Source organism: Canis lupus, chromosome 7, assembly GCF_048164855.1.
Source record: "Canis lupus baileyi chromosome 7, mCanLup2.hap1, whole genome shotgun sequence".
Classification (NCBI taxonomy): domain Eukaryota; kingdom Metazoa; phylum Chordata; class Mammalia; order Carnivora; family Canidae; genus Canis; species Canis lupus.
In genome coordinates this window covers 37,150,591-37,176,505 of record NC_132844.1, presented here as the reverse complement: position 1 = coordinate 37,176,505, position 25,915 = coordinate 37,150,591, and the positions used below count along the sequence as shown (strand labels likewise).

The 25,915-nt window shown below is 43.7% G+C and overlaps 2 protein-coding genes across 2 annotated transcripts in view; one reads left to right on the top strand and one right to left on the bottom strand.

The window, feature by feature from the left end:
• Nucleotides 1-25,915, bottom strand: part of LOC140636778 (developmental pluripotency-associated 5 protein-like) — a 45,300-nt gene that overhangs the window by 5,953 nt on the left and 13,432 nt on the right. The window lies entirely within an intron of this gene.
• On the top strand, nucleotides 521-3,046 carry LOC140636776 (oocyte-expressed protein homolog). Its single transcript, XM_072832354.1, has 3 exons — nucleotides 521-901; nucleotides 1,113-1,292; nucleotides 2,020-3,046. The coding sequence occupies exons 1-3, from the start codon at nucleotides 589-591 to the stop codon at nucleotides 2,181-2,183; spliced, it is 657 nt and encodes a 218-aa protein (XP_072688455.1). The 5' UTR covers nucleotides 521-588; the 3' UTR covers nucleotides 2,184-3,046.

Below are 25,915 nucleotides of genomic sequence, written 5' to 3'. Positions count from 1 at the left end.
TAGAAATGAAATCCAACCAAATAAATAACTTCTGAATAAAACAGAATTCTCTTCAAAGTACCTGGGAGGGAGATGGGCCCTGTTCAGTCAGAACCACGGTTTTTAAGTTGTCCTTTCCTCAAGGATTAGCAACCTGATGAAGGATAAAGGAGTCTAAATTCTGTTTGGAATCTACGGTCACTATATAATGTATGCATTTTTGTCCCAGTCCCATCACTTACACTTCCTATGTAAAAAATGGAAGAAAAAAACAACTGTATCTTCCTCACGGGGATGTTATAAGGTACTGAGGCCACAATTTCAGTCACACGAGCGGGTTGGCACTACAGAAGCGATCCTCACACAGGTACGTCCAGTGCTGGGGAACATGAATCTCTCTGAACTCCACCTAATGTTGGTGAGCAACGTGCCTTCTATCATCCCACTGTTTTGTAGCACTTATTACCAGGGAAACGAGGGAACTCTTCGAGGGCCCGCGCTCAATCCGGGCTCCTCCCTCCTAGACCGCGCCAACAGCAAGCCGCCCGCCCGAGGTAGGCGCTAGGCGCTGCTGGGACCCCGCCGGCCTGCCCGGATTTGAGGGAGCCAATGAGCAAGGGCTCCTGGAGGGGGCGGGGCCTGAGAAGGGACCAATCAGGCCGATGGGCTGACGGCGAGCAGTTTCGTCCCGCCTCCCGGCCACGTGGGGTGTCTCTTCCTGCGGATTCCGTCCAGGGTACGGCAATGGCGCCCTTCGTGATGAAGACCCTGCACCGATCGCACGGCTCAGGAGCCAGCAAGAAGTATTCTCACTCCAAGAACTGGCTCCTTGTCCACACTCAACGGTACTGGTGTAGGTTTAAGCACTTTCTCAAGCCATCCGTGCTTCATGTGGATGCCCGTCTGCTGGAGAAGATTTTCGGTGAGTTCGCTCGAATATTTACCACTCGGCCCCACGTTGGTCTCCGGTGACCACCCCGAGCGTCCCAGCGCAGGCCCAAGGCAGTGGCTGGTGTCCTGCCAGTGTCCCAGGACCTCCTTCGCCTGTCCCCCCAGAACGCCACAAGTCTTGTCCCATCCCCCCCTCGCCCCGCCCCCACGCTAATCTCTCGGGAACCTTCCATTCACCACAGGACCAAGCAGAGCCCTCGTCCCGGGGTTCGAACGGGAGTTCAAGGTCCTGCTCCAGATGAGAGAGCCCAACTCCGAGGGCAAGGTTGAGATCCTCATCATGGGGAGGCGCCGGTACCGGAAGCGTGCCAAAAGGCTGATTCGCATCTTGGCGGCGAAGCCCCGAGGGAAACGCTATGGAGGTGAGGAGCGCCAAGTGCCTGGGCTCCGAGTGCCGCCGCCCTGCGCGGTGCTGAGGGAGCTTTCACTTCCGCCACTCCCCTCCCGCAACCTGGGGCTCCTTCGTGTCCTGGGATGCTGGGATTCCGGGGTTTCCGGGAGAATCCCAGAAACTCGGGAATAGAGCACTGTGGGAGACAGCTGGCAAACCCAAGGAAGGAAGAGCCAGAGCCATAAGGAACCTCTCACCCCAGGCCCTTCCCGCCTGTCTGGTCTCCCCTTTCAGAAGCTGGGAAGGAACCGCCTGGATCCCACTTCCTGAGATAAAACCGAGTCTAGGACGTCCTGTACTCAGTGATTCTCAGACTTAGAATGAATCCAAGAGCACGGTAAAAATGCAGATTGCTCACGATGACTTCCCTCTAACTCCAGCCAGGAGTTAGGCATATTGGCAAACTAAAACCTTTCTGTTTCTTACCTATAAAATGGGTCTAGTCATAGTAGCCTCCGTATAAATTTTTTTCCAAGGATTAAATGAATGAAGACAATAATGCACTTAGAATACATAGAAAATACTAGATAAATGAGCTATCATTTTATTGGTTGTTCAGCTGATTCTGATGCAGGCGGTCTGCTCTAAGGTGACCAGTAAGGTAAACTCAGCAGTATTTTCTGTGGAGTCACTTTCCCTGTGTATCCTGTATGTTCGCCTGGGCACTAAACTTGCTCAATTTCATGCTTTACTTCCAGGCACAATGATGTTCAGCCTAGAAACCATGAAGTCTTTTGAAAGAGAAAATGTTCATTCTGATGATTTCCTCTCCACCGCTATGATGAGTAGCCTGGATGAAGCCATGCAGTCCCTGGAAATAGGTCAGGAGACTGTCCAGGAACCTGTTACCAAAACAGTGTAATTTTTGTGATTAGGAACCCAGTGCAGGGGGGTCGGTTTGGGTCAGGAGCCTTACCCTCAGAGGCCCGGTCTGAACTCTGCCTTTGTTCCTGTGGCTAAGGAGAAACAAGTATTGTCGGTGGTCTATCCACCTTCCTCCTTCATAGATAGTTGTTTAAAGATTCAAATGTGAGTTACAATAAAAAATAAACTTTAAAAAACATAGATATATACATAGATATAGATTAGTAGTGTCAAGAAAGGCAATCTTGCTTTTGCATGCTCCAAGATGGGAAAATGCTAAGAATTAGCAAATGGTTGGTTCTGGTTTTTCATAGTGTTTTGTGTGAGGTGGGTATGGCTGGGATCTTTAATGTTCCAGGGAGCTTTTGTCCATAAGGAAGAACTTTACTACTGTTTATTCTTTCACTAATACTAATTTTGAAAAAAAAAATGTTTGATATTAAACAAGCTTTAAAAAAAATAAAAAATAAACAAGCTTTATAAACCCAATCAGTAAGTATTGAAACATTGATGACAAGCTGATTCCATTCTCTTTGGCTTTTAGTTAAAAAGAAGTCGGTTAATGTTTCTTTGTTGCATCTTTTTTAATAGCTTAAATGTCAAAACACATTAGCGAGTACAAAATTTATTATGACTGGAACAAAAGCATCTATGTTTCTTCATTATTCCTGTAATTCCAAATAGAATAGATTTCCTTATTTAAATAATTTTGTTATTTCGCTTTCTCAGAGTATTACCATACATAAAAGAAAACGGATTCTATCACAGCCCAACTGAATTTGCATTTCCTGGGTTCACTAACCAATTACTTCTGGGTTAGATCCTAAGAATCCATTTATTGAGCATTTGGTGTAGGACCAGGTTTTGTTAAGTATTTACATACATTATTTGACTTGATCTTCATAATAATTCTATGAAATCAGTCTCTGAAAATAGATGTGATTATGCCCATTTTGTGGATGAGGAAGGGGCAGGGTGGAGACATCAAATAATGGGTATCCTGCTTTTTTGTCACTTTTCATGTTGATAACATTTTCACACTACACTATAACCTCCTTGTGGCATTAGGCATGATGTTTCAATTTTCTTTTACCCCAAGACCCTAGGCACATAGTTAAACACTGGGTTATTGACTGTTAACAGTGATTGTCTTGTTTACCAACCACTGGGCCCTGGTTAATGCAAATAATGGTGTTAATGAGTAAAAACCAGGTCTACCACGTGGCCATTTGACCATATATGAATCCCTGTACGTTCTGTACAATGTCAAGAAAAGTCCTTGCTTAAGTTTCATAATAATATAGTCAGGAAAATTTATTGAACCATTTTTTCCCCTTTCCCTTAACAATAACATGGTACTCCAGATTCAGCCTAAAATCTGAGGAAGCAACTGGCTGCGTTTTTAAATGCCTCTGGCAATAGCTGCTTAGGGCCCACCCATGCAGCCCTGTCAGGAGTGGCCAGGATTAGTCACTAGCCTCTCAGCATAGTAAGTGAGGCTCTAGGGAAGCTCCTCTGGCTCTGGTTCATGCCACATGACCTAGGGGAGAAAGGCCAGGCTTCACATTGGGCCTCAGCAATGGGCTACCACTTGAACCCGGTAAGGCCTTAAAGACCTACCCAGGCTTGAATGTGGAAAGTTAATGATCCTCCGTATTACTCAGCTTGGCCAGCATCAGACAGACTCTTAGGAAATCAGATTTAAGGTAGTCTCAGTCTAGGGCAGCATTCAGGTTCCTTGAGACCTTGTCATCTAGAGCCTGGGGTCTGAAACTGGCCCCTTGCCACAGAGAACGTTCTGTGGAGGGAGAAGCAGGCTCCATGCAGGGAGCCCGACGTGGGACTCAATCCCTGGTCTTCAGAATCACGCCCTGGGCTGAAGCCGGCACTAAACCACTGAGCCACCCGGGCTGTCCAAGGGGTCTCAGGCTTTAAAGGATTGGAAGACAATTCATAGGAAAATAACTAGAGGAGCAAATGTTTGGTAAACAAATGTTTGCCGTGCGTTATAGATAAGTCTTTCTGGCATAAAAAGTTCTCTCTGGTAATAAGCTCTCTTCTGTATGGGCACCTTACTGAAATTCTTTTAGACAGTTAAGGGGAGGTGAAAAGCTCTTCATGAGTCTGCGGGGTCTGTTACCTCCAACCTAAAGCACTCTATGTCAAAGTGGTATGTTCTGGGGTAGCATATTCTGCTCCCCCTCAAGATTAAAAGCCTTTAGCCCATGGGTACAACTTGACAACTTTGAGCTCCACTGTAAAATGTTCCCTTGGCTGAGGAACAACCCTCATGTCAGTATCGTGAGCTCATCAGATTCCCTGGAGGGGAATCCTGAAGTATCCTACCTAGATAGTAAAAGCTCAGCTCCAAAGTTCTGGGAGCCAGTTAAGGGAAGAAAGCTAAGTATCTCAGCTTTGAGTAATCAGTAAGCAGTTGCCCACGTAATCCTTTTGTTTAAGGTATGGTGTCTGCACCCTAATTCTCCCTTTGTTTTACCTTCCCCAGAGAATAAAGGTAGTTCCCTCCCAGAGTGGAAGATGGACAGCTGCCTGGTGTAACAGCAGGGATCAGAGAGGTGAACTCTCAAAAACCTTTCACTTAATTCTAAATGCTGCTATCTCCAACCCCCAGCAACCTCCAGGTCCTGGACATTTTAAAACTCCAACACAAGTTGAATTGGCTTAGCTATTTGAGAAAGCTAATCCTAAATCAATTAGTCCATCCATCTTCACCTTTCAAGATATCATTTTCTTCTATCATGTGCTCCCTAGTTCTTAGGTTTCATGTCTTTTTTTATTTTAATCTCTTTACTACTGGAATCTAATGGGGTTTTAAATGTAAAATTAGATAATCTGCTCCATCTGCCGCTTTGCTTGGAACCTCCAGCTTGGGAACATTTTTCTTTGTCCTAAAGTATATCCTTTTAAAAGTTCCATTCATGAGGGCTTATTAGATGACAAACTCTTTATTTTTCCCCTGGAAAATACCTTCATTCCACCTGTGTTCTTTTTTTTTTTTAATTTTTTTATTTATTTATGATAGTCACACAGAGAGAGAGGGAGAGGCAGAGACACAGGCAGAAGGAGAAGCAGGCTCTATGCACCGGGAGCCCAACATGGGATTCGATCCCGGGTCTCCAGGATCGTGCCCTGGCCAAAGGCAGGTGCTAAACCGCTGCGCCACCCAGGGATCCCTCACCTGTGTTCTTAAAAGGAGAGTTTTCCTATATAAACAGTCTTCTACTGACTTATTCTCTCTTAGCCCTTTAAAGATTTTAGAGGGTCTGGTTGCCACTGCTAATTATGAATTTTGCTTGGCCTTATTGTTTTTCTCCTGAAAAGGTTTTATTATGCACAGACGTGGGAGAGGGCTTAGTCCTTGGCAGCTGCTTTCCTCACATAGCCAGGACAGTGCTCTGCTCCACTCTCTTCCTGCAGTTGTGTGTTTACTGTTTTCTAGATGAATCCCCAGGCCGGCTTGTCCTTAGTTCCAGTGGCATAGCAAAGCTACACACCTCCCAGATCTTGTCTCAGGAACTCGATATGCTTGGTGAGGCCCCCATGGTAGTAGCAGCTGTGCCTCGGCTAGCTCACGTTCTCAGTCACCTTGTATCCCTTCCTGAGGCCCATGGCAGCCATGGGGTAGCACAGAGTCCCATGCTTCCTGGAAAGGTAGTCTAATTTTTTTTAAGTCCTGTGGTGTTTGTCAATATTTACCCCTCTTCATACTAGGTCTTATCTGTATCTTTGCTCTTTTTTGGTAAGGCTTGCCAGAATTTTTCCTTTTTTTTAATTTTTTTAAAGATTTATTTATTTATTCATGAGAGACACAGAGAGAAAGAGAGAGAGAGAGGCAAAGGGAGAAGCAGGCTCCATGAAGGGAGCCCAATACAGAACTCGATCCCAGGCCTCCAGGATCATGCCCTGGGTGGAAGGCAGGCGCTAAACCACTGAGCCACCTGGGCTGCCCTACTTTTTTTTTTTTTTAATAATTTTTAGACTAATTTTGGACATACAGAAAAATCAAAGATGATTTATCCTAGTTTCCCCTATTAACATCTATTAGTATGATATATGTATTGTAGTTGTTAAAAACAAGACAGCAGGTCCAAAATGAAGTTGCTTATGCTAAGTTCCATGTCACCAAACTGAAACTTTATTTATTTGAGAGAGAGCGCAAGCATGCAAAGGGGCGGAGGGGTGGGTGGAAGGCAGAGGGAGAAACAGACTCCTTGATGAACCCGGAGCACTACACAAGACTGGATCCCAGAACCATGGGATCATGACTTGAGCTGAAGACAGACACTTAACCAACTGTGCCACCCAGGCACCCCATAAAAGTCTTTGATTTTGTTTTTTTTTTAAAGATTTTATTTATTCATGAGAGACACAGATAGGCAGAGAGAGAAGCAGGCTCCATGCAGGGTGTCCGATGTGGGACTCGATCCTGGGATCACATCCTGGGTGGAAGGCAGGCGCTAAACCGCTGAACCACCCAGGCATCCCAGAGTCTTTGATTTTGTAGAGCTCCATAGAGCTCCTTTCTATCTGCTAGATTAGATGCTGCCTGATTCGAATTTTTACTCAAACTATTATTAAAATTTTAATATGCTTCAGTTTATTTTTTAACACAATTGATGAGTCAATATTGATGCATTATTATTAACTGAAGTCCATACTTCATTTGGATGTTCTTATTTTTTACCAGATGTCCTTTTTATGTTCCAGAATTCCACATTACATTTAGTTATCATTTCACTTTAGGCTCCTCATGTCTGTTGCAGTTTCTCAGACTTTCCTTGCTTTTGATTACATTGACAATTTTAGGGAGTACTGGCCGGGTATATTATTAGATGCCCCTTTATTGTAATTTGTCTGATTTTCTTTTTTCTCAAGATTAGACTGGAGTTACAGGTTTGGGGAAAGACTACAGAGGTAACCTGCCACTTTGTCACATCGTCTCAAATGTACATGCTATCAAATGACTTCACTTTCGATGTTGGCCTTGATCACCTAGCTGAGGTTGTCTTTGACAGGCTTCTCCACTGCTCACACATCCCCCTTCCCATACTGTACGCTTGGAAGGAAGTCACTGTGTGCAGTCCACACTTACAGAGCAAGGAGTTATGTTCACCTTCCCACAGGCACAGTATCTGGATAAACTACTTGGAGTTCTACATAGATTTGTCTCTTCTAAAAAAAAAAAAAAAAAAAAGATTTGTCTCTTCTCCCTCATTTACTTATTCAGTCATTTATTTGCATCAATATAGATTCTCTTATCAGTCTTTTTAAAAACCAGCTTTTGGTTTCATATTCCATTAGTTTCTGCTTTAACCATTTTATTTGCTTTGTTTCAAGATTATCCATTCTGTTTTCTCTGATTTTTTTTTTATTTTTTTTTTGTTTTCTCTGATTTTTAGAGTTGAATGTTGATCTCCTTTGTTTTCATTCTTTCTGATAACTGCAGAACAGAAGGGATCTACAACTTCCCCCAAACACACACACATGCACGCACACCCCTCGTTCACCCACTCAAGGATCTCTGGAGCTCTAGAACCACTGCTGGGTGGCAGTGGCTTCCTCCACAGGGCATAAATGTCAGACTTCAGATCTGCTCTTGGCTGCCCTTTCTCTTGAGATATTAGGCTCCACCACCACTGGAAACCTTCCTCTTTTCAAAGACTGCTTATGAAAGATGAGGATCAGCATTTTAAGTATCCCTCTCTAAATTTCCACAGGGCTCATTTTGCCATAGAAAGACAACTATGTTGTACCTATGTTACTGATCTCCTTTGAAAGTCTTGGCAGGAACCGCACAAGCCCTGGCAAAGACTGTACACAGATTCTCATGGTTTGGCGCCTCTGCCCTTTTGTGTGCTTATTACAATTTTTTCCTGTCATTATTTGATTATTTTTTAAATTATTTTAAAAATAATTATGACATTTCCAAACTTGGTCAATTCTTAGTTCCTGGACCTGATCCCAAAGTTAGCCACCAGGTGGAATGAAGTCTCCACCCCTCTCTCCAAGATACTTATTTATTCATTCATTCATTTGTGAGAGACACAGAAAGAGAGGCAGAGACATGGGCAGAGGGAGAAGCAGGCTCCATCCGAGGAGCCTGATGGAGGAGTTGATCCCAGGACTCTGGGATCATGACCTGAGCCAAAGGCAGGTGCTCAACCATTGAGCCTCCTGTGCCCAGAATGAAGTCTTATCTTAATCACATTCCTGGCTAGTTCTTTAAAGGTAAATGAAAGGCCTTTTGGCTCAGTGAGTTTAGGCTGTTTCCAAAGCTGTCCAATTTTTTTTAATTTACTGTGGATAACCATACTTAAAAAGAGAAAGGGAAAAACTATTAAGGTTATGTATCTACACAATTTGGCAAAACCTCCTACTCAAAAAAGGCCAGACTTACAACCCATTTGAGTAGCCAGTGAGAATTCTGTACCTACTCCCAGACACCCTGCAGCCAGATGATACCAGAACATCACAGGGAGTAAGAGACCCTGTTTCTTGCTTAGTTTAGTTTACTTATTGCTGTTGTTTGTTCATTTGTTTCTTTGAGCAGTAAAGGAAAAATTTAGAGCTCTGACAAATATATCAAAGGGGATATCTAAAATGGTCCCTTACATAGTTTAGATAGTGGTAATAATTAGATATTACCCACACCGACTTCTCACTCTCTGCTCTTAAGGATTTCTTATCTTGAACTATATAAACATTCAGAACTGTGAAGAACTATGAACTTCTCCCCTCATTTATACCTGAAATGACAGTCATTCACAAGATCAACTTTTTATTTATCAGTTAAGGTACCTAGAGTCCTGTCTCTTCTATTCCCTAAAGAAATCTTAAAGACAAGCATGCAGAACTTTTCATGACAAAAAGCAGTACATAAGTATTTTGAAGAACCATATGTTGCTTTCACCTTCCCACATTCCTCCTCCTGTGTATTAAACTTGTCTAATCTTTCATGAAGTGCCCAGCATAAATCTTGCTTTTCTAGGCTCAGTTAGTGGCATTAGACAAAGCCTGTGTTTATTCATAATGAAGGAAGAAACTTCAATGTGATGAGCTCTGGATGATGTCAATCCAATCATCCTTCAAGAATGAACCCAGGCTGAAGAGCTTGAGGCAGAAAGCCCTCAGCTGTCAACAATATGGGTCCAGCCTCCAGTGAAGAGAGCTGCCTCACAGAGGAATGCTTTCCCAAGGCATCCCACATCCACTGCCTGATGCAGGGGGGAGTACCATCTGCCCCATCTGGCCTCCTTTTCCTCCCCTCCCCAAATGTTGATCCCTGATGAGCACCTGCACATGGATAGGCATCACAGAGTCTGCTTCCCAGGAACCCAAACTGTAATTCTTGGTGAGGCAAGACAGCCCAGGGTTCTCAGCACTCTCATTAACAGCCACTCAGCCTCAGATCTTTCAGAGATCACTAGTTACCAAGTTGGTGTTGCACACTTCCAGTCAGAAATAGAGGGTAAAAAAATCAAACCTGGACATTGTCTGCTAGGCATTTCCACTCCTTATTTCATGCAGGATGTAACAGAGTCAAAGGCCACTCTCCTTGTGTCCTTGTGTCCTGGCCCCTTCCAGAAGAGTAATAGAGACCCAAACCTGAGGTAGGTGTTCATAGGAATACCGATAGGGACCAAACTGCAGGTGCTGCTTTTTGTGATAGAGCTAGAAAAAATAATTTCAGTGTGAATTCACTATATTTCTTATAGAATGAGGTATCATAAATCTTAAGAGTTGGTGGAAGGAGGGTAAGAGAAATGCAGATTGGTGACTTCTGAGGAGGATGAGGCAAGGACATTGGCCAAGCATTAAAAGTAAAAGAGGTGAAAATTAGTTTTTGAGAGAATAAAGAGTACCAGAAAAATTCAGACTAGGAGTGCCATTTGAGAGAGCCGATCATGCAACATTATTCAAAAACACAGTAGGTCCTTTTGTAGAAAATGGCAAGCTGATTCTACAAGTATTTAGAAATAAAAGGGAGCTAAGAATAGCAAGACACTCCTGTAGAAGAAAAATAAGAATGTAGAGCTTTTCTACGATATATCTAGACCCTTGTAGACATTTCAAAAACTGCAATAATTTGGACAGTGGGTTCTGGTGTAAGAATATACACCAATGGGATGCCTGCATGACTCAGCAGTTGAGTGTCTGCCTTCAGTTCAGGGCGTGATCCCAGAATTCCAGGATCAAGTCCCACATCGGGCTTTCTGCAGGGACCCTGCTTCTCCCTCTGCCTACATCTCTGCCTTCTCTCTGTGTCTCTCATGAAGAAATAAATAAAATCTTAAATATATACACACACACACGCGCGCGCGCACCAATAAAACAAAGAACCCTAAAAAAAAAAAAAACACATTTGGAGACTTGATTTACAACAGAAAAGGCACTTCAAAGAAGTGGGGAAAGGATAGTCTTACATAAATGGTGCTAGGGCAGTTGAACATATCATTTATAAGGGAAATGAAAAGGTTCACCAGGCTGGCTCCATTGGAAGAGCATTGATCTCGGGGTTGTGAGTTTGAGCCCCATGTGGAGTGTAGAGATTACTTAAAACAACTTTAAAAAAAAAAAAAAAAAGATCTTATTTATTAGCACAAGCAGGGGAAGCAGAGGGAGAGGGAAAAGCAGACTCCCTACTGTGTAGGGAGCCCCAATGCAGGGCTCGATCCCAGGACCCTGGGATCATGTTCTGAGGTGAAGACAGATGCTTAACAGACTGAGCCACCCAGGTGCCCCAATAAATGTAACTTTTAAATAACTGAATAAAAAAGGAAATAAGAAATGTGATCCTACTTCAAACCTTACAAAGAACGATTTAGAGAAGGGGAAAGGGAGGTGAGTGTGGTTATAAAAAGGGCAACACAAGGGAATTCCTGGGGCTTCTGGGTGGCTCAGTTGGTTAAGCGTCCAGTTCCTGGTTTTGATTCAGATCATAAGATGAAGCTCCACCTCAAGCTGGTGCTCAGCACAGTCTGCTTGGGATTCTCTCCCTTTCCCTCTCCCCAGTTCCCCCCCCCCCACATTTCTGAATGTTTTCTCTCCTTCTGAAATAAAATAATTTAAAAACAATAAAATATATAGATCAATATATAAAATGTGTTGCCACATATTGATATATGTGCATATATAAAATATGCATATGCAAAAATATACTCATTTGAATATTTTAACATCTTGTGGTGCCAAAAAAGTAAGGAAGTGTGAAAAAAAAAGGAAATATATTGAAATGTATATATATTGAAACACGGCCAACCTGAAATAAATGGCCAAAGTTGGGAGATAACTAAAGCAACAAAAATAAGATAGTATTGAGTTAATTGAGTTATACCCCCCAAAACTTTTTTTTTTAATATTTTATTTATTTATTCATGAGAGAGGCAGAGACACAAGCAGGGGAAGAAGCAGGCTCCATGCAGGAAGCCCGATGTGGGACTCGATCCCGGGTCTCCAGGATCACGCCCTGGGCTGAAGGTGGCACTAAACCGCTGAGCCATTCGGGCTGCCCCCCCCCCCAAAAAAAAAAAACTTTTTAATCCACAGTCTATACAAATATAAATTGCAAACAACTCCTCAGAAAGATTCCAATTAATAAATGTAGATAAAATGAGAGAAATAAGAAATCACTAAAACACCACAGTAATCATTGCCTCAGACAAGATTTACCAACAGATGCTAAACTTAGAAAGTGAAGGTTTAATCAGAAACAAGGTATTTATATAGTCTGTGTTATCTCCCCTCAAATATTTAGCAATCACTATTTTTCCATTTGCAAGCTCTTTATAGTAGAGAAGCTAGGCAAGTGATTGGTTAGCCAAATGATAGGTTTACCTTACCAGTAGCACATCCTGACATCATATATTCCCTGATAGGATGTAATATGACAGAAATACAGTCACATTGTCTCTGTGGTATCATTCCCAATAATGTCCAACTATCTAATCATGAAAAAACATTCAAATCCAAACCGAGGGAGACTTTACAAAATGACTGCAATTCTTCCTAAGTGTCAAGGTCATGAAAGGGGAAGCCTGGGGAACTCTCAAAGATGGGAAAAAACTAAGGAGACTTGATAACTAAATATGATGTGGGATCCTAAATTGGATCTTCAGACAGAAAAACTACATTAGCAGAGAGGTGTCTGGCTGGCTCAGTCGGTAGAGCATGTGACTCTTGATCTCAGGGTTATAAATTCAAACCCCCGCATTGGGTGTAGAGATTACGTCAAAATTAAAAATCTTTAAGGGAGACATCTGGGTGGCTCAACAGTTGGATGTCTGTCTTTGGCTCAGGAGTGGGGGGGGGGGGGCAGAGACCTAGGCAGAGGGAGAAGCAGGCTCCCTGGGGGGAACCTGATGCGGGAATCAATCCCAGGACCCTGTGATCATGACCTGAGCCAAAGGCAGATGCTCAGCCACTGAGCCCACCCAGGTGTCCCTTGAGACTAATTTTTAAGTAAACTCTACAACGAACATGGGACTCAAACTTACACCCCAAGATCAAGAATCCCATGCTCTAAAATAAATAAACAAACAAACAAACCCATGCTCTACCAACTGAGCCAGCCAGGCACTCCTCGAAACTAAAATTTTAAGTAAAATCTTTGTGAGGTCAAAGACATAATGAGTGGTTGCTAGATTTGACTGTAGAAAGACAGTGAGCCTAATGATGGGTTCAGATTTCACAGAACTACCCTATGAAACAAGGTCCAGTTTTCTGCCAGAATCCATCAGTTACCAGTATGTCTGATCTCAGATGATTTTATTTTCTTTTTGGGATCTTAAAAATTTACTGAAACCCAAAGAGAGCATTAACATATTTCCTGGTAATTATTATGGCAACTCTGAGAATATATATAATATTATATATAAAACAATTGTCCCCCATTCAGGTATTAAAGTAAGTATAGGGCAGCCCCGGTGGCTCAGCAGTTTAGCACCGCCTTCCGCCTAGGGCGTGATCCTGGAGACCCGAGGTTGAGTCCCACGTCGGGCTCCCTGCATGGAGCCTGCTTCTCCCTCTGCCTGTGTCTCTGCCTCACTCTCTCTGTATCTCTCATGAATGAATAAATAAATAAAATCTTTTTAAAAGTAAATAAATAAATAAGTATGTAAGGGTACCTGGGTGGCTCAGCGGTTAGGCCGCTGCCTTCGATTCAGGTCGTGATCCCAGGATCTGGGATCCAGTCCTGCATCGGCTCCCTGCAAAGAGCCTGCTTCTCCCTCTGCCTATGTCTCTGCCTCTCTCTGTGTGTCATTCATGAATAAATAAATCTTTAAAAATAAAATAAGTATAGAGATAATCAAAAAACTAAAGTCCTGATACTAGCACTTCTCTTTTTTTTTTATTTACGATTGTCACACACAGAGAGAGAGAGAGAGAGAGAGAGAGAGAGAGAGAGAGGCAGAGACACAAGCAGGCTCCATGTACCGGGAGCCCGACATGGGATTCGATCCCGGGTCTCCAAGATCGCGCCCTGAGCCAAAGGCAGGCGCTAAACCGCTGCGCCACCCAGGGATCCCTCTAACTGGTTTTAATGAAACAAGTATAAGCTATTTTGCATTTACTGTAATTAGAAGGCAAGACAATATACGAGCCTACATCCAATTCCAGCTCTGCCACTCACTGGCTGTGTGACCATGGGCAAGTTGCTTAGTTTCTTTGAGAGTTTCTCTGTTGCTAAGTTTCAAGAGATTGATCAGAGGACCCATCTTATGAGATGGTTTTAAATATTGAATAAGATCACACATCTAAAACAACATACCTAGCACTTAAACTTTCAAATGCTAGCCAATGTATTTTGAAAACCTTTTGGCTCCTTTTTAAAGTTTTTAGCATATAAGAGAATCTAAAATATTAGATCTGTAACTTAATAAAATTTTAGAAGTTTCATTCAAAATATCTAATATAAAATTTGAGATTACATTTGTAAATACATTTGGCTTATTAGTTATGAAGTAGTATATAAGTATTTAGTTTTCTTAGAGAAATGTTAGAATAAGTAATCAGATATCAAACAGGTATATATGAGTATTTTCTCTTCAGGGAGAATGAATCTCCACAAAGCCCCCTGAATCCTCACCCTCCGGCCTCCTGTTACATATGCTCCTATATCTGCCAGAGCTAGTCCCTCCATCAGGGCTCTGGGTTACATCCTTCTTGCTTTCACAGAGGCTTGAAGGCCTCAATTATCTCCATCTGCCTCTAGATTATCATCCCTGCCCCCACCTAACATTCTACCCTTTTCCACAGCAAATGACAAGCTCACTCTGCATTGCCAACTATTTCTTTGTTCCCTAACAACACAAAGTATCCAAGTTTTGGTGCACCTGGATGGCTCAGTCAGTTAAGCGTCTGCCTTTTGCTCAGGTCATCATCCTGGGGTCCTGGGATTAAGCCCCAAGCCTGAGTGGGGCTCCCTGCTCAGTAGGGAGTCTGTTTGTCCCTCCCTCCCCTCCCGTCCTCCCCCCATGCTCTTTCTCTCAAATAAATAAAAATCTTAAAAAAAAAAAAAGAAATAAAAGAAAGAACGAAAGAAAGAAAAGAAAAAAGAAGAAAAGAGAAGAGAAGAGCAGAGCAGCCTGGGTGGCTCCTTCCACCCAGGGCGTGATCCTGGAGTTCCAGGATCTAGTCCCACGTCAGACTCCCTGCATGGGGCCTGCTCCTCCCTCTGCCTGTGTCTCTGGCTCTCTCTCTCTATGTCTAGAATGAATGAATGAATGAATGAATGAATGAATGAATGAATGAATGAATGAATGAATAAATCTATTTATTTTATTTACAAAGAAAAAAAATCAGTTCTGCTTACCAAAAAAGTCCACTATACATACTTCATGTGCATCTCTAAATTCTTCAACCCATTCCAATCTAGTTTCTAAGAAAGAACCTCACAGCAGTAACTGAACTGTTCTACAAAAGCTATCAGAAAGCTCTGTGTACATTTATCAAGGAGCAATTCTTTGCCCTCATCTGACTAGACTCCTGGGCAGTATTCCCAACAGACAAGTCCCTCTTTTTAAACTCTCCAGTCTTACTGGTAGGGACCCAGCCATGAAAGATTGATTCTAGAGCAGGAGGGATTGGGGAACTACTCCAAAAAAATTTTCACACAGGCCCCTCAAACTATGAGAAGCTGAAACCACTTTTTGAAAACATCTTTGTCTTTCTTCCCATCACAATCTGGAAGGAGCACAGATCAACACTAAGCCAATGAAAATAATTTATTATAAAACCATTGAAATGTCTCTTTAAAAATTCCAGTTTGCAAAAACTTGAACGTGACACAATTAAAAACAGTTGCCCCCACACCCATCTTCATTTGTCTTTTGTACAAAAAAGTGGATGGAGCCTTGGCCTCCTATCTCCAGGCCACACTTCTCCCAGCAATGCCATTCCTGTCTGAGGTCAGCCACAAGCATGTCTTATGGATAAGGAATTCTGGATAGGCCCCAGCTTTAAACTGAGTGTCCCCGAGGTCTGCACAGAAATTAGCAGCACGCAGAAAATAGCAGCCGACTGGTCCGAGCTCGTGCTAAAAAAATAAAAAATAAATAAATAATACCACCTGGTTGTGTTGTTTTGTGGAAATAACCCTAGAGCAGTGGTTTTCAAACATTGGCATGCATCGGAATCACCTGAAGGGCTTGTTAAAACAAATTACAGAGCCCCACCTCTAGAGTTCCTGATTCTGTGGGTATGTGTTGGGCGCCAGAGTTTGCATTTTTAACGAGTTCCAGGTGACCCTGACTGTGTGGGTCCCGTGGACTACGTTTTAAAATCCGCTGCCCTAGTATATCTTTTGGGGACGGGACCACAACAGAGATTTGGTAAAAGATGGCCCCCTAAAGGAGCTGCCCAGAGAACTCACTGGGGACTTCTAACGCCCAAATGCACAGATATCCTAGATTTTCCTCATTTGGGTCCAGCTACAGACTCCTTCCCAGCTGCATCTCTTGCTTCCTGCTCAGGCGCCAGGACCCGCACCCAGGGATTTTTAGGTTTAGCGATTGCTTTCAGAACTGTCCCAGACCCTCACACTAAAGAGCTAAGTGAGCCAGAAAGATGCGGGAAGCGAAATCCCTGGACAAGTGGGGCGCCCTGCCAGGGCCCCTGAAGCTGCTTACCTCGGTTTTGGCGGATCCGAAGCTGACAAGCCATTGTCGCAGTCAGGAGCGTCGCAAGGTACTGGTAAAAGGGCCACCCAATGATGAAGCCCGGCGCTCCGCATCCCGGGATGACGTGTACCACGATTAAGACCCCGAACCACCTCTGGGCCGCCGTCAGCATTTCGCCCTCCAGGCCTGTGAAGGGAAGGGGACGCCAAGCCCCGGCACCCACGGCTCCGGGTGCACAGCCCGCGGCGGGAAAGGACCAGCTCTGGGCTTTAGGTGACGAAGGAAAGGAGCACTCGGGGTCGGAATCCATCCAGGCTGCATCACGGTATAGCTTAGAGCTCCAGGAAATTTCGAGAGCCCCTGGATTAAGGCCCCCAGCCCGTGAGGGCGGTAACGAGGGCAGGCACCCCGAAAAGATGCATTGGCAGGACTCGGAAGGGCAGGAGCTCCGCGCGCCCCCGCCGAGCAACGTGGGAAGCATCCCGGACTCGACGGACATCCCGTCCGCGTTCTGAGCGTCGCCCAGCAACGGGCTCGGAACCGGGGCGCGCGGCGGGGAGCGGGGTGCGGGGAGCGGGGAGCCTCAGGCCGCCGCCGGGGAGCAGGAGCCGCGCGGCGGGTCACCGCGCCCCGGGCCCGCCCCCCGCCCTTCGGCCGCCGCGCCTCCGACCCGCACCTGCTCGCGCGAGCCCGGCGGCGGGCTCGGCGGGCCCGGCCGCCCCGCGGGGTTCCTTCGGCCCCGCGCCCGAGCGCTCCCCGCCGGCCCCGCCGGGACTCCGCCCCCTCGGCCGTCTGGGGGTCCCGAACGGCCCCCGGGCCCGCCTGGCCGCGCGCCTGCGAGGGTCTCTGGCCTGCTGTGCAGCCGCGCGAGGCCGACACGGCTGCGACTGGAGAACCGAGGGCGAAAGCGCCGCGCGCACCGAGGGGCCAGCTGGTTGGGGTGTCCGGCGGGGAATCCGGAGTCCGGAATCGGGGACAGGGGGAGAAGGGAGGCGGCTTAAGAATGATTCGGCATCCACGCCGCCTCTTAGAACTCGGCCGTCTTCAAAGCGTCCTCCCCGGTCCCCGTTCTCCCGCAGCCACAGGAACACCTGCCTCGGGGGGGCAGATCCTGGCGGCAGGACTTGAGCAGCGTCGACTTGACTGAGCGACAGTTTGACAGAGGCCAGTCGGCTGAAATCGTGACCAGCTAGGAGTGAACTGAAGCTCAAAGAGGGGAATTTGCACTTGGGCCCAAGGCCCTGTGGCTGGAAGGTCTGGGCTGTCCACAGGACCCCACATTCCCCACCTGGGCATTCTCTACTACAGACTCAGACTTCCACCAGAGGGAGGTGAACAGAAGGCTGATGATGCCAGGACAAGGCAGGTCCGCTGGAACCTCAGAGGCCGATGAGCTCCGCCCTGAGCCCACTTAACCCGTCCAACCCCCAACCCCCAGGCGCCCTCCTGTGCTCTGCGCCTGGGCAGCTCCCAACATTGAGGGTGCCCAGCAGGTTTAGCCTCCTTCGCTTCTCTCACCCAGGCGCCAGGTAATCCCTGGCGATCATCGGTACCTCCAGACTCAGAGCAGGATGGGGACTGAGCCCAGCTGTGAGTGAAACCCATTCCTGGCTCTTTGGAACCACCTCAGCGTTAGGTTGTGCCAGGTTCACCAGCCTGGTGGATTTGGGTAAAATTTCTCATCTGCCTTTAAACCGCGGATGGGGCGCCTGGGTGGCTCAGTTGGTTAAGCCACCAACTCTTGGTTTGGGTTCAGGTCATGATCTCATGGGGCATGGAATAGAGCCCCTCGTGGGGATCTGCCCCTCACCCTTCAATAAATAATCTTTTTAAAAAATAAACCTCGGGATCCCTGGGTGGCGCAGCGGTTTGGCGCCTGCCTTTGGCCCAGGGCGCGATCCTGGAGACCCAGGATCGAATCCCGCATCGGGCTCCCTGCATGGAGCCTGCTTCTCCCTCTGCCTGTGTCTCTGCCTCTCTCTCTCTGTGTGACTATCATGAATAAATAAATAAAATCTTTAAAAAAATAAAATAAAATAAAAAAAAATAAACCTCTAATCAACTTTGTGAAACACACATATGCGGTGTTTGTGTTGTGGTTGTGTAACTGCTGTAATTCACACATAAGTGACACTATTTTGATGGGCAGGGTTAAGTGTTGAAGTTTTTTGCAGAGTCTGTATTTAATTTCCTGGACCTTGTCTTTATCAAATACCTGGTCTACTCTCCTTAGCACTGATTATGTTTCCTATTACATTCAAACAAAACTAAATATTTCTGAGTTTCCTCCTCTGCCTTGCAAGGCAAGAGGCCTCCTCACCTTAGACAAAATACTTCTTCAATCACCAGCACACTTTTTCACTCCTTTCTTTGGGCCTTCACCTTACCTTTTCTCTTTCCTTGCAACCATGTTGTAATTTTCAGGTCTAGGTATGACCATTTATATTGTGGCCCAAGAGCCTGAGCTACAGCTATTGATAAACACTGCAGCCCCTGATTTGCAGGTCTGGGTTTGGATGGCTCCTGGCACACCTGCAGGACTACTAGAAGGGCCCAAACAGCCTTCACAGTCCATCACAGAACTATTTTTTTTTTAATTTTTATTTATTTATGATAGTCACAGAGAGAGAGAGAGAGAGAGAGGCAGAGACACAGGCAGAGGGAGAAGCAGGCTCCATGCACCGGGAGCCTGATGTGGGATTCGATCCTGGGTCTCCAGGATCGCGCCCTGGGCCAAAGGCAGGCGCCAAACCGCTGCGCCACCCAGGGATCCCCATCACAGAACTATTAAAGAGCAGGGAAGTAAGAACTAATTGGGAAAGTGGTATATGGGATAGGACTAGGCTGATCTTAAAGTCCTAATTGGTCAACTTGGTTGATCTTGGGCAACTTACTTATATGAGATTGAGTTTTCCATCCTAAAAAGGAAAATAATCATCTTTTCCTTGCAAGAATTAGAAAAAAAAAAAGAGTTCAAGTATTTGAGGACTACTAGGCCTAAACTATTGCTGGAATTATCTTTATATGTCAATGTTTCATGGAAAAATGCCTCCCCCTACCTTCCTACCCACCCACCCCCATACATATCCATTGGTGAATAAGAAAAGAGAGAGGCAGCTTCTTCTTTAATGTACTTGCCTTCATGCATTTACAATAGCTACTTTTAAGATATAGCATTTCGGAGCCAAAGGCACTAAAATATATTTTTAAAAATTATCTTCTCTCCTGGCATTGCTGCTTGACATTGCATAGGTTAATGGGTCTAGGACCCAAGGTCAAAGTTAATTAAGGCAATCACATAATTTTGTAGGCTTATAATTTTTCAGTTATTTCAAGGTCAGACACTTACCCCAAAATAAAATACATCATACTAACTACAGCAAGGGATTTACTTGAGAGCCATACTAAAGACATGGAATCTGTGCAGGTCTCAAATTTGCATATATTAACTCAAACAAACTCACTAAAGCAGCACTGTCCAAGAGAACTTTCTCTTTTTGCAACGATGGAATTATATATTTGTGTTATCCAATATGGTAGCCAGTAGTCACATATGGCTATTGAGCACCTGAAATATGGCTATTGCTATAAGGAATTGAGTTTCTTCTTTTTTTTTTAAGATTTATTTATTTGAAAGAGAGAGAGAAAGAGAGCGCAGGGGAGGGACAGAGGCAGAAGAAGAGATATTCCCAAGCAGACTCTCCACTGAGTGCAGAGCCAAACGCCAGACTTAATCCCATGACCCTGAGATCATGACTTGAGCCAAAATCAAGAGTCAGATGCTAACCAACTAAGCCACTCAACCACCCCAGGAATTAAGTTTTTAATTTAATCTAAATAGTCACATGTGACTAGTAGCTACTATATTAGTGCAACTCTAAGCAATTCATTACCCACCCCTTCCCAAAAAATTAAAAAGCATAGATTTATACTTTAGAAAAATTTTTATAAACATGTAATAATCCAAAATTAAATAACAAGATATCAAATAGAAATCCTGGGCTGCCCCAGCGGCTCAGTGGTTTAGCACCGCCTTCAGCCCAGAGCGTGGTCTTGGAGACCTGGAATCAAGTCCCACATTGGACTTCCTGTTATGGAGCCTACTTCTCCCTCTGCCTGTGTCTCTGCCTCTCTCTGTGTGTCTCTCGTGAACAAATAAAATCTTATAAATAAATAAATAAATAAATAAATATCCTTTCAATGTCTCCTCTACTGAATGAATTACAGACACAGCTTTCCAAAAGAATAATAAAATCTAAGATGAGGGGAGGGGACACTAGAATAGAAAAGCAAAGTTGGAGATATGTTTGTCAGCTTCCTTTTGCTATATGTGTAGCAAAGAACCACAAAATCTCAGTGACTTACAACCACAAAGTTTTCTTTTTCATATTTATCTGTAAGTTGTCTTCACTCTTGGATCTACCAAAAGGGACAGCCTCCATGTAAGACATGCCGGTCATATGGCAGATGAGAAGACAGATACATGTAATAGCTCTGGAAACATCTTCATATTTTGTTGGCCAAAAGACGTTAGGCTTTGACATGTGACATGAATAGAGTAGGAAGTATATATACTCCTTCAGGAAGGAGAACCAAGGAAGAAACAAAGAAAGCAGCCTACATGTCCATCATAGAAAATGAGTGAATAGAGCTATACAATGTATTAGAAAGCAACAAAATCTGTGGTCCCTCCATACAATGGACTGTTATTCGGCAATGAAAAGAAATGTGCTATCAAGCCACAGAAAGCTACAGAGGAACCTTAAATGCATTTTGCTAAGTGAAAGAAACGAGTCTGAAAATGTGACACACTGTATGATTTTAACTATATAACATTCTGGAAAAGGCAAATCTATGAGACAGTGATTGCAAGGGGTTTGGGGAAGAGATGAATAGATTAAGTACAGGGTATTATTAGGGTAGTGAAACTATTCTGTATGATATGATAAAGCTAGATGTATGACAGTATTCATTTGTCAAGCCACAGAACTTGATAGCACAAAGAATGGACCTTTATACAAATTAAAAAGAAATCACTGGGGCTCCTGGGTTGCTCAGTTGCTTAAGCAACTGACTCTTGGAAGAGTCAGTTCAGGTCATGATCTCAGGGGCTGTGAGATTGGAGCCTTGCATGGGCCTCAGAGCTGGGTATGGAGCCTGCTTAAGATTCTCTTGATTCTCTCTCTCTGTCTCTCTGCCCGCCCTCCACCCCTGCTTGCATGAAAAAAAAAAAAAAAAAAAAGAAGAAGAAGAAGAAGAGGGGAGGGGAAGAAGGGGAGGAAGAGGGAGAGGAGGAAGTAGGAGAAGGAAATAATTTAGGAGGTTGGGGAAATCTCAGAAAATAAATCAGACTGTGACATGAGAATCTACCTGTATTGCAAATGTATGAAATAAGTCATTGAAAAGGGAAGGGAAGGAAAGGTGCTGACCTAAGTAACTTTGAAAATGAATGAAATCTATAAACCTAAAAGCAAAAGAAACTGCACACAAGCAGTGTACTCTAGTTGATAAAGTTGTTTCCCATGAAGGTACAGATTAACAGTTCTGATACTGCTATACATACTGGACAGGAACAATGAAGTAAATGGATAGTGGATGGTGAGAACCAGGCTTCTCATTGTTGGAGTAAGAATTTATAAATAAGTAATGATCTATACCACACAGAATGATCTATATAGTAATGGATTAGAGTCAAAGACATCAGTGAGAATTCAAGCTTAATTTAATAGATACAGATGGTTAATATAGAAATATTTATATATACATAAGGATTAGTAAACTCTTAAACATTTATTTGCTCTGTCAACTGAGACCGCCTAAAAGAAACAACATTCCAGTAGCAACAAGCACATCTAGCACCCATGTGCTAATGGAGTGCACATTAGAATAGAATGGTATTCTATTAGCACCCATGTGCTAATAGAATACCATTCTCCATTAAAAGGGCTCACTGGAAAATTGGCTGATTCTAGGGGTGGGCAGGAAATATACAAAATAAGCCTGGAATACCTTGAAGTGCCAGAAAATAAAGAAGTTTTAGATAAATAGATAGACAGACATTGAAGGAACACAAAAGCCAACTGAAAGAGTTCTCAATGGCCAAAGCTAGAATAATTTGAACAAAATAAAAAAAATATTGGATGATAACCCAAAGTATAAAATAAATACCCATGAGTCTATACAGATATACAGAAATTATTGCATAAAATAATAAACGCAGGGCAGCCCGGGTGGCTCAGTGGTCTAGCGCCGCCTTCAGTCCAGGGTGTGATCCTGGAGACCTGGGATCAAGTCCCACGTAGGGCTCCCTGCGTGGAGCCTGCTTCTCCCTCTGCCTGTGCCTCTGCCTCTGTGTGTGTGTGTGTGTGTGTGTGTGTGTGTGTATGAATAAATAAATAAAATCTTTAAAAAAAATAAATAACAGAACAGACAAGTCTATGCAGAATTTCAAAACAATTATGTGGATATTTCACTCTAAACATAACTCCTCACTCCTTAAGTTTGGGCTATGCTTGCTTACTCCCTTCCTAAGAGTTTAGCATGAAGGGGGTTGGGGGGAAGCACAGCAGGGAAGATACCTCTATAGTAGAGAATCCTGACAAACACTGCTTAAGCCAGGTGACCAAGGTCAACATCAACAGTCATAAATCATATTAATAGTATATACCTTGGGATGTCTGGGTGGCTCAGTGGTTGAGCATCTGCCTTCAGCTCAGGGCCTGATCCCAGGATCCGGGATTGAGTCCCGCACCGGGCTCCTGCGAAGAGCCTGCTTCTCCCTCTGCCTATGTCTCTGCCTCTCTCTCTCTCTCTCTGTTTCTCATGAATAAATGACAAATAAATCTTTTTTAAAAAATAGTATATACCTTTGACGTGATGTGATGAAAGGGCACTTGACCTCTGTGATCTTCCTCCAAAAACCTACAACTCCAGTCTAATTGTGAAAAAAAAAAATCACACAAATTCCAGTAGAGGGGCAGCCTACAATATACCTGACTAGTAGTCCTCAAAAGTGTCAAGGTCATCTAAACCAATAAAAATCTGCAAAAATGTCACAGTCAAGAGGAGCCTAAGGACTGATCATTAAATATAAACTACCCTGGATGGGATCCTGGAACAGAAAAGGCATAATAGGTAAAAAATAGTAATAATAACTAAATATAATAAAGTATGTACTTTATCTAATAATAACATGTCACTCTTGGTTAACTGCAACAAATATATTTGTTTAAAATTTTCATAATAAAAAGTTTAAGAAAAAGAATGACTTAAATCTATATGCCTGGGATCCCTGGGTGGCGCAGCGGTTTGGCGCCTGCCTTTGGCCCAGGGCGCGATCCTGGAGACCCGGGATCGAATCCCACGTCGGGCTCCCGGTGCATGGAGCCTGCTTCTCCCTCTGCCTGTGTCTCTGCCTCTCTCTCTCTCTCTCTCTGTGACTATCATAAATAAATAAAAATTAAAAAAAAAAATCTATATGCCTAGTTATAGGAAAGAAAAAAAAGTCTGAGAGTAGGTTATGAAGAAGAGTGGGCTAGAAAAATAAAATAAAATAAATAAATAAAAATTTTAAAAAATAAAAGAAGAGTGGGTTAGGAAAAGGAATTTACTTGTCATCTTATATCCTTCTGTACTGTTTATGTTTGTATGTGTGTGTTAAAAAAAATACAACATTAATTGGATAATTTGGCACACTTCCTACAGAAGAAAAAAAGCCCATTTAAAAATGACAATAATTACATTTTAGTCGATTCTCTAATCTCAAGATGTCTTTTTAAATCTTTTACCCAGAATAACAGTCTTCCTTGTAATGAGCAGACTATAAATCCCATGAGTTTCCTGCCTTATGGTTTACTAGTACATGCCTGGAACAGTGTGTAATACAGACTTGCTGAATGAAAAAACAAACAAAAACCCAATCACATCTTGTTTTAGAAAAAGTTTTGTTTTAAATAAAATACATCATTTATTTTTATTTATTTATGATAGTCACACAGAGAGAGAGAGAGAGAGAGAGAGAGGCAGAGACATAGGCAGAGGGAGAAGCAGGCTCCATGCACCGGGAGCCCGAGGTGGGACTCGATCCCGGGTCTCCAGGATCGCGCTCTGGGCCAAAGGCAGGCGCCAAACCGCTGTGCCACCCAGGGATCCCTATACATCATTTTTTGATGCAGAGGGAAAATTAATCTATCTGCCAGTCTAGCATACTGCTTCATAAATTAGGATCCATAAAGGTGGTAATGAGGGATCCCTGGGTGGCACAGCGGTTTAGCGCCTGCCTTTGGCCCAGGGCGCGATCCTGGAGACCCGGGATCGAATCCCACATCGGGCTCCCGGTGCATGGAGCCTGCTTCTCTCTCTGCCTGTGTCTCTGCCTCTCTCTCTCTCTCTGTGTGTGTGTGTGTGACTATCATAAATAAATAAAAATTTTTAAAAATATATTAAAAAAAAATAAAGGTGGTAATGAAATCTTGGAAGACATTCTAATAGCTGAAAAAGCCCAACAAAAGTACATTTACAGAGAAGAAAGCTGTCCAAGATAATCAAAATGCCAGAGTTTGGGATGTTTTTTGTCACTAGTAGTTGATGTTGCTCTTGATTTGTTTTTGTTTTGGAATTAAAACAGACACTGTGGTAACTGCTTCCCTACTGCAGAGCCACAGTTCTCAGCAGCTATTGTACCTAAACTAGCTAGACTTAGCAGGTTGAGATATCTAATTATTACTAAATAATACCCCTGAGGGATGCCTGGGTGGCTCAGCCAGTGAAGCATCTGCCTTCAGCTCAGGTCATGGTCCCAGGGTCCTGGGATGGAGCCCCACATCAGGCTCCCTGGTCATCGGAGAGCCTACTTCTCCCTCTCCCTCTGCTGCTCCCCCTGCTTGTGCTCTCTCTCTGTCAAATAAACAAAATATTTAAATAATAATAATAATAATAATAATAATAATAATAATATCCTGAGTAGCAAATAAAAGGATCTTCACAAAAAAAAAAAACTTTTTAAATAATATCAGTCTATAAAGTTCTCAATCTTATACTCACTCACTGCTATTTTAAAAGAAACAATCAGGAGGGTGGCTTAGTCAGTTGAACGTCCAACTCTTGGTTTTGGCTCAGGTCATGACCAGAGTCCTGGGACTGAATCCCAGGTGGGGCTCTGCACTCAACAGGAAGTCTGCTTGGGGAGTCTGTCCTCTGCCTCTCCCCCTGCCTCCACTCACAGGGGTGTGCACTCTCTCTTAAATAAATAAATCTTTAAAAGGAACAATCAGTTTCTTCCTGGTAAAGAAAAGGAACTGTTCTTGATCTTTGGCTAAAGCCACCTAAACCATCTTAGACCGATTGCAAAGGAAGGCTGACTGAACACAGAACTCCCCCAAATGCTGAGCACAGTTGTGAGACTTACCCACAAGAAGTGATACTTAAAAAAAAAAAAAAAAGAAGTGATACTTATTATACTGAAACATGACTGGTAGATGAACTTGAAAGCTCCTCTCTTTCCTCTTTATCTTTTATGTACTTGATGATTTGTTGGGAATTTTAAGAAGACACCTACTTGGAAAAAGTGTCTTAAAAATTGTAAGACAGGGAG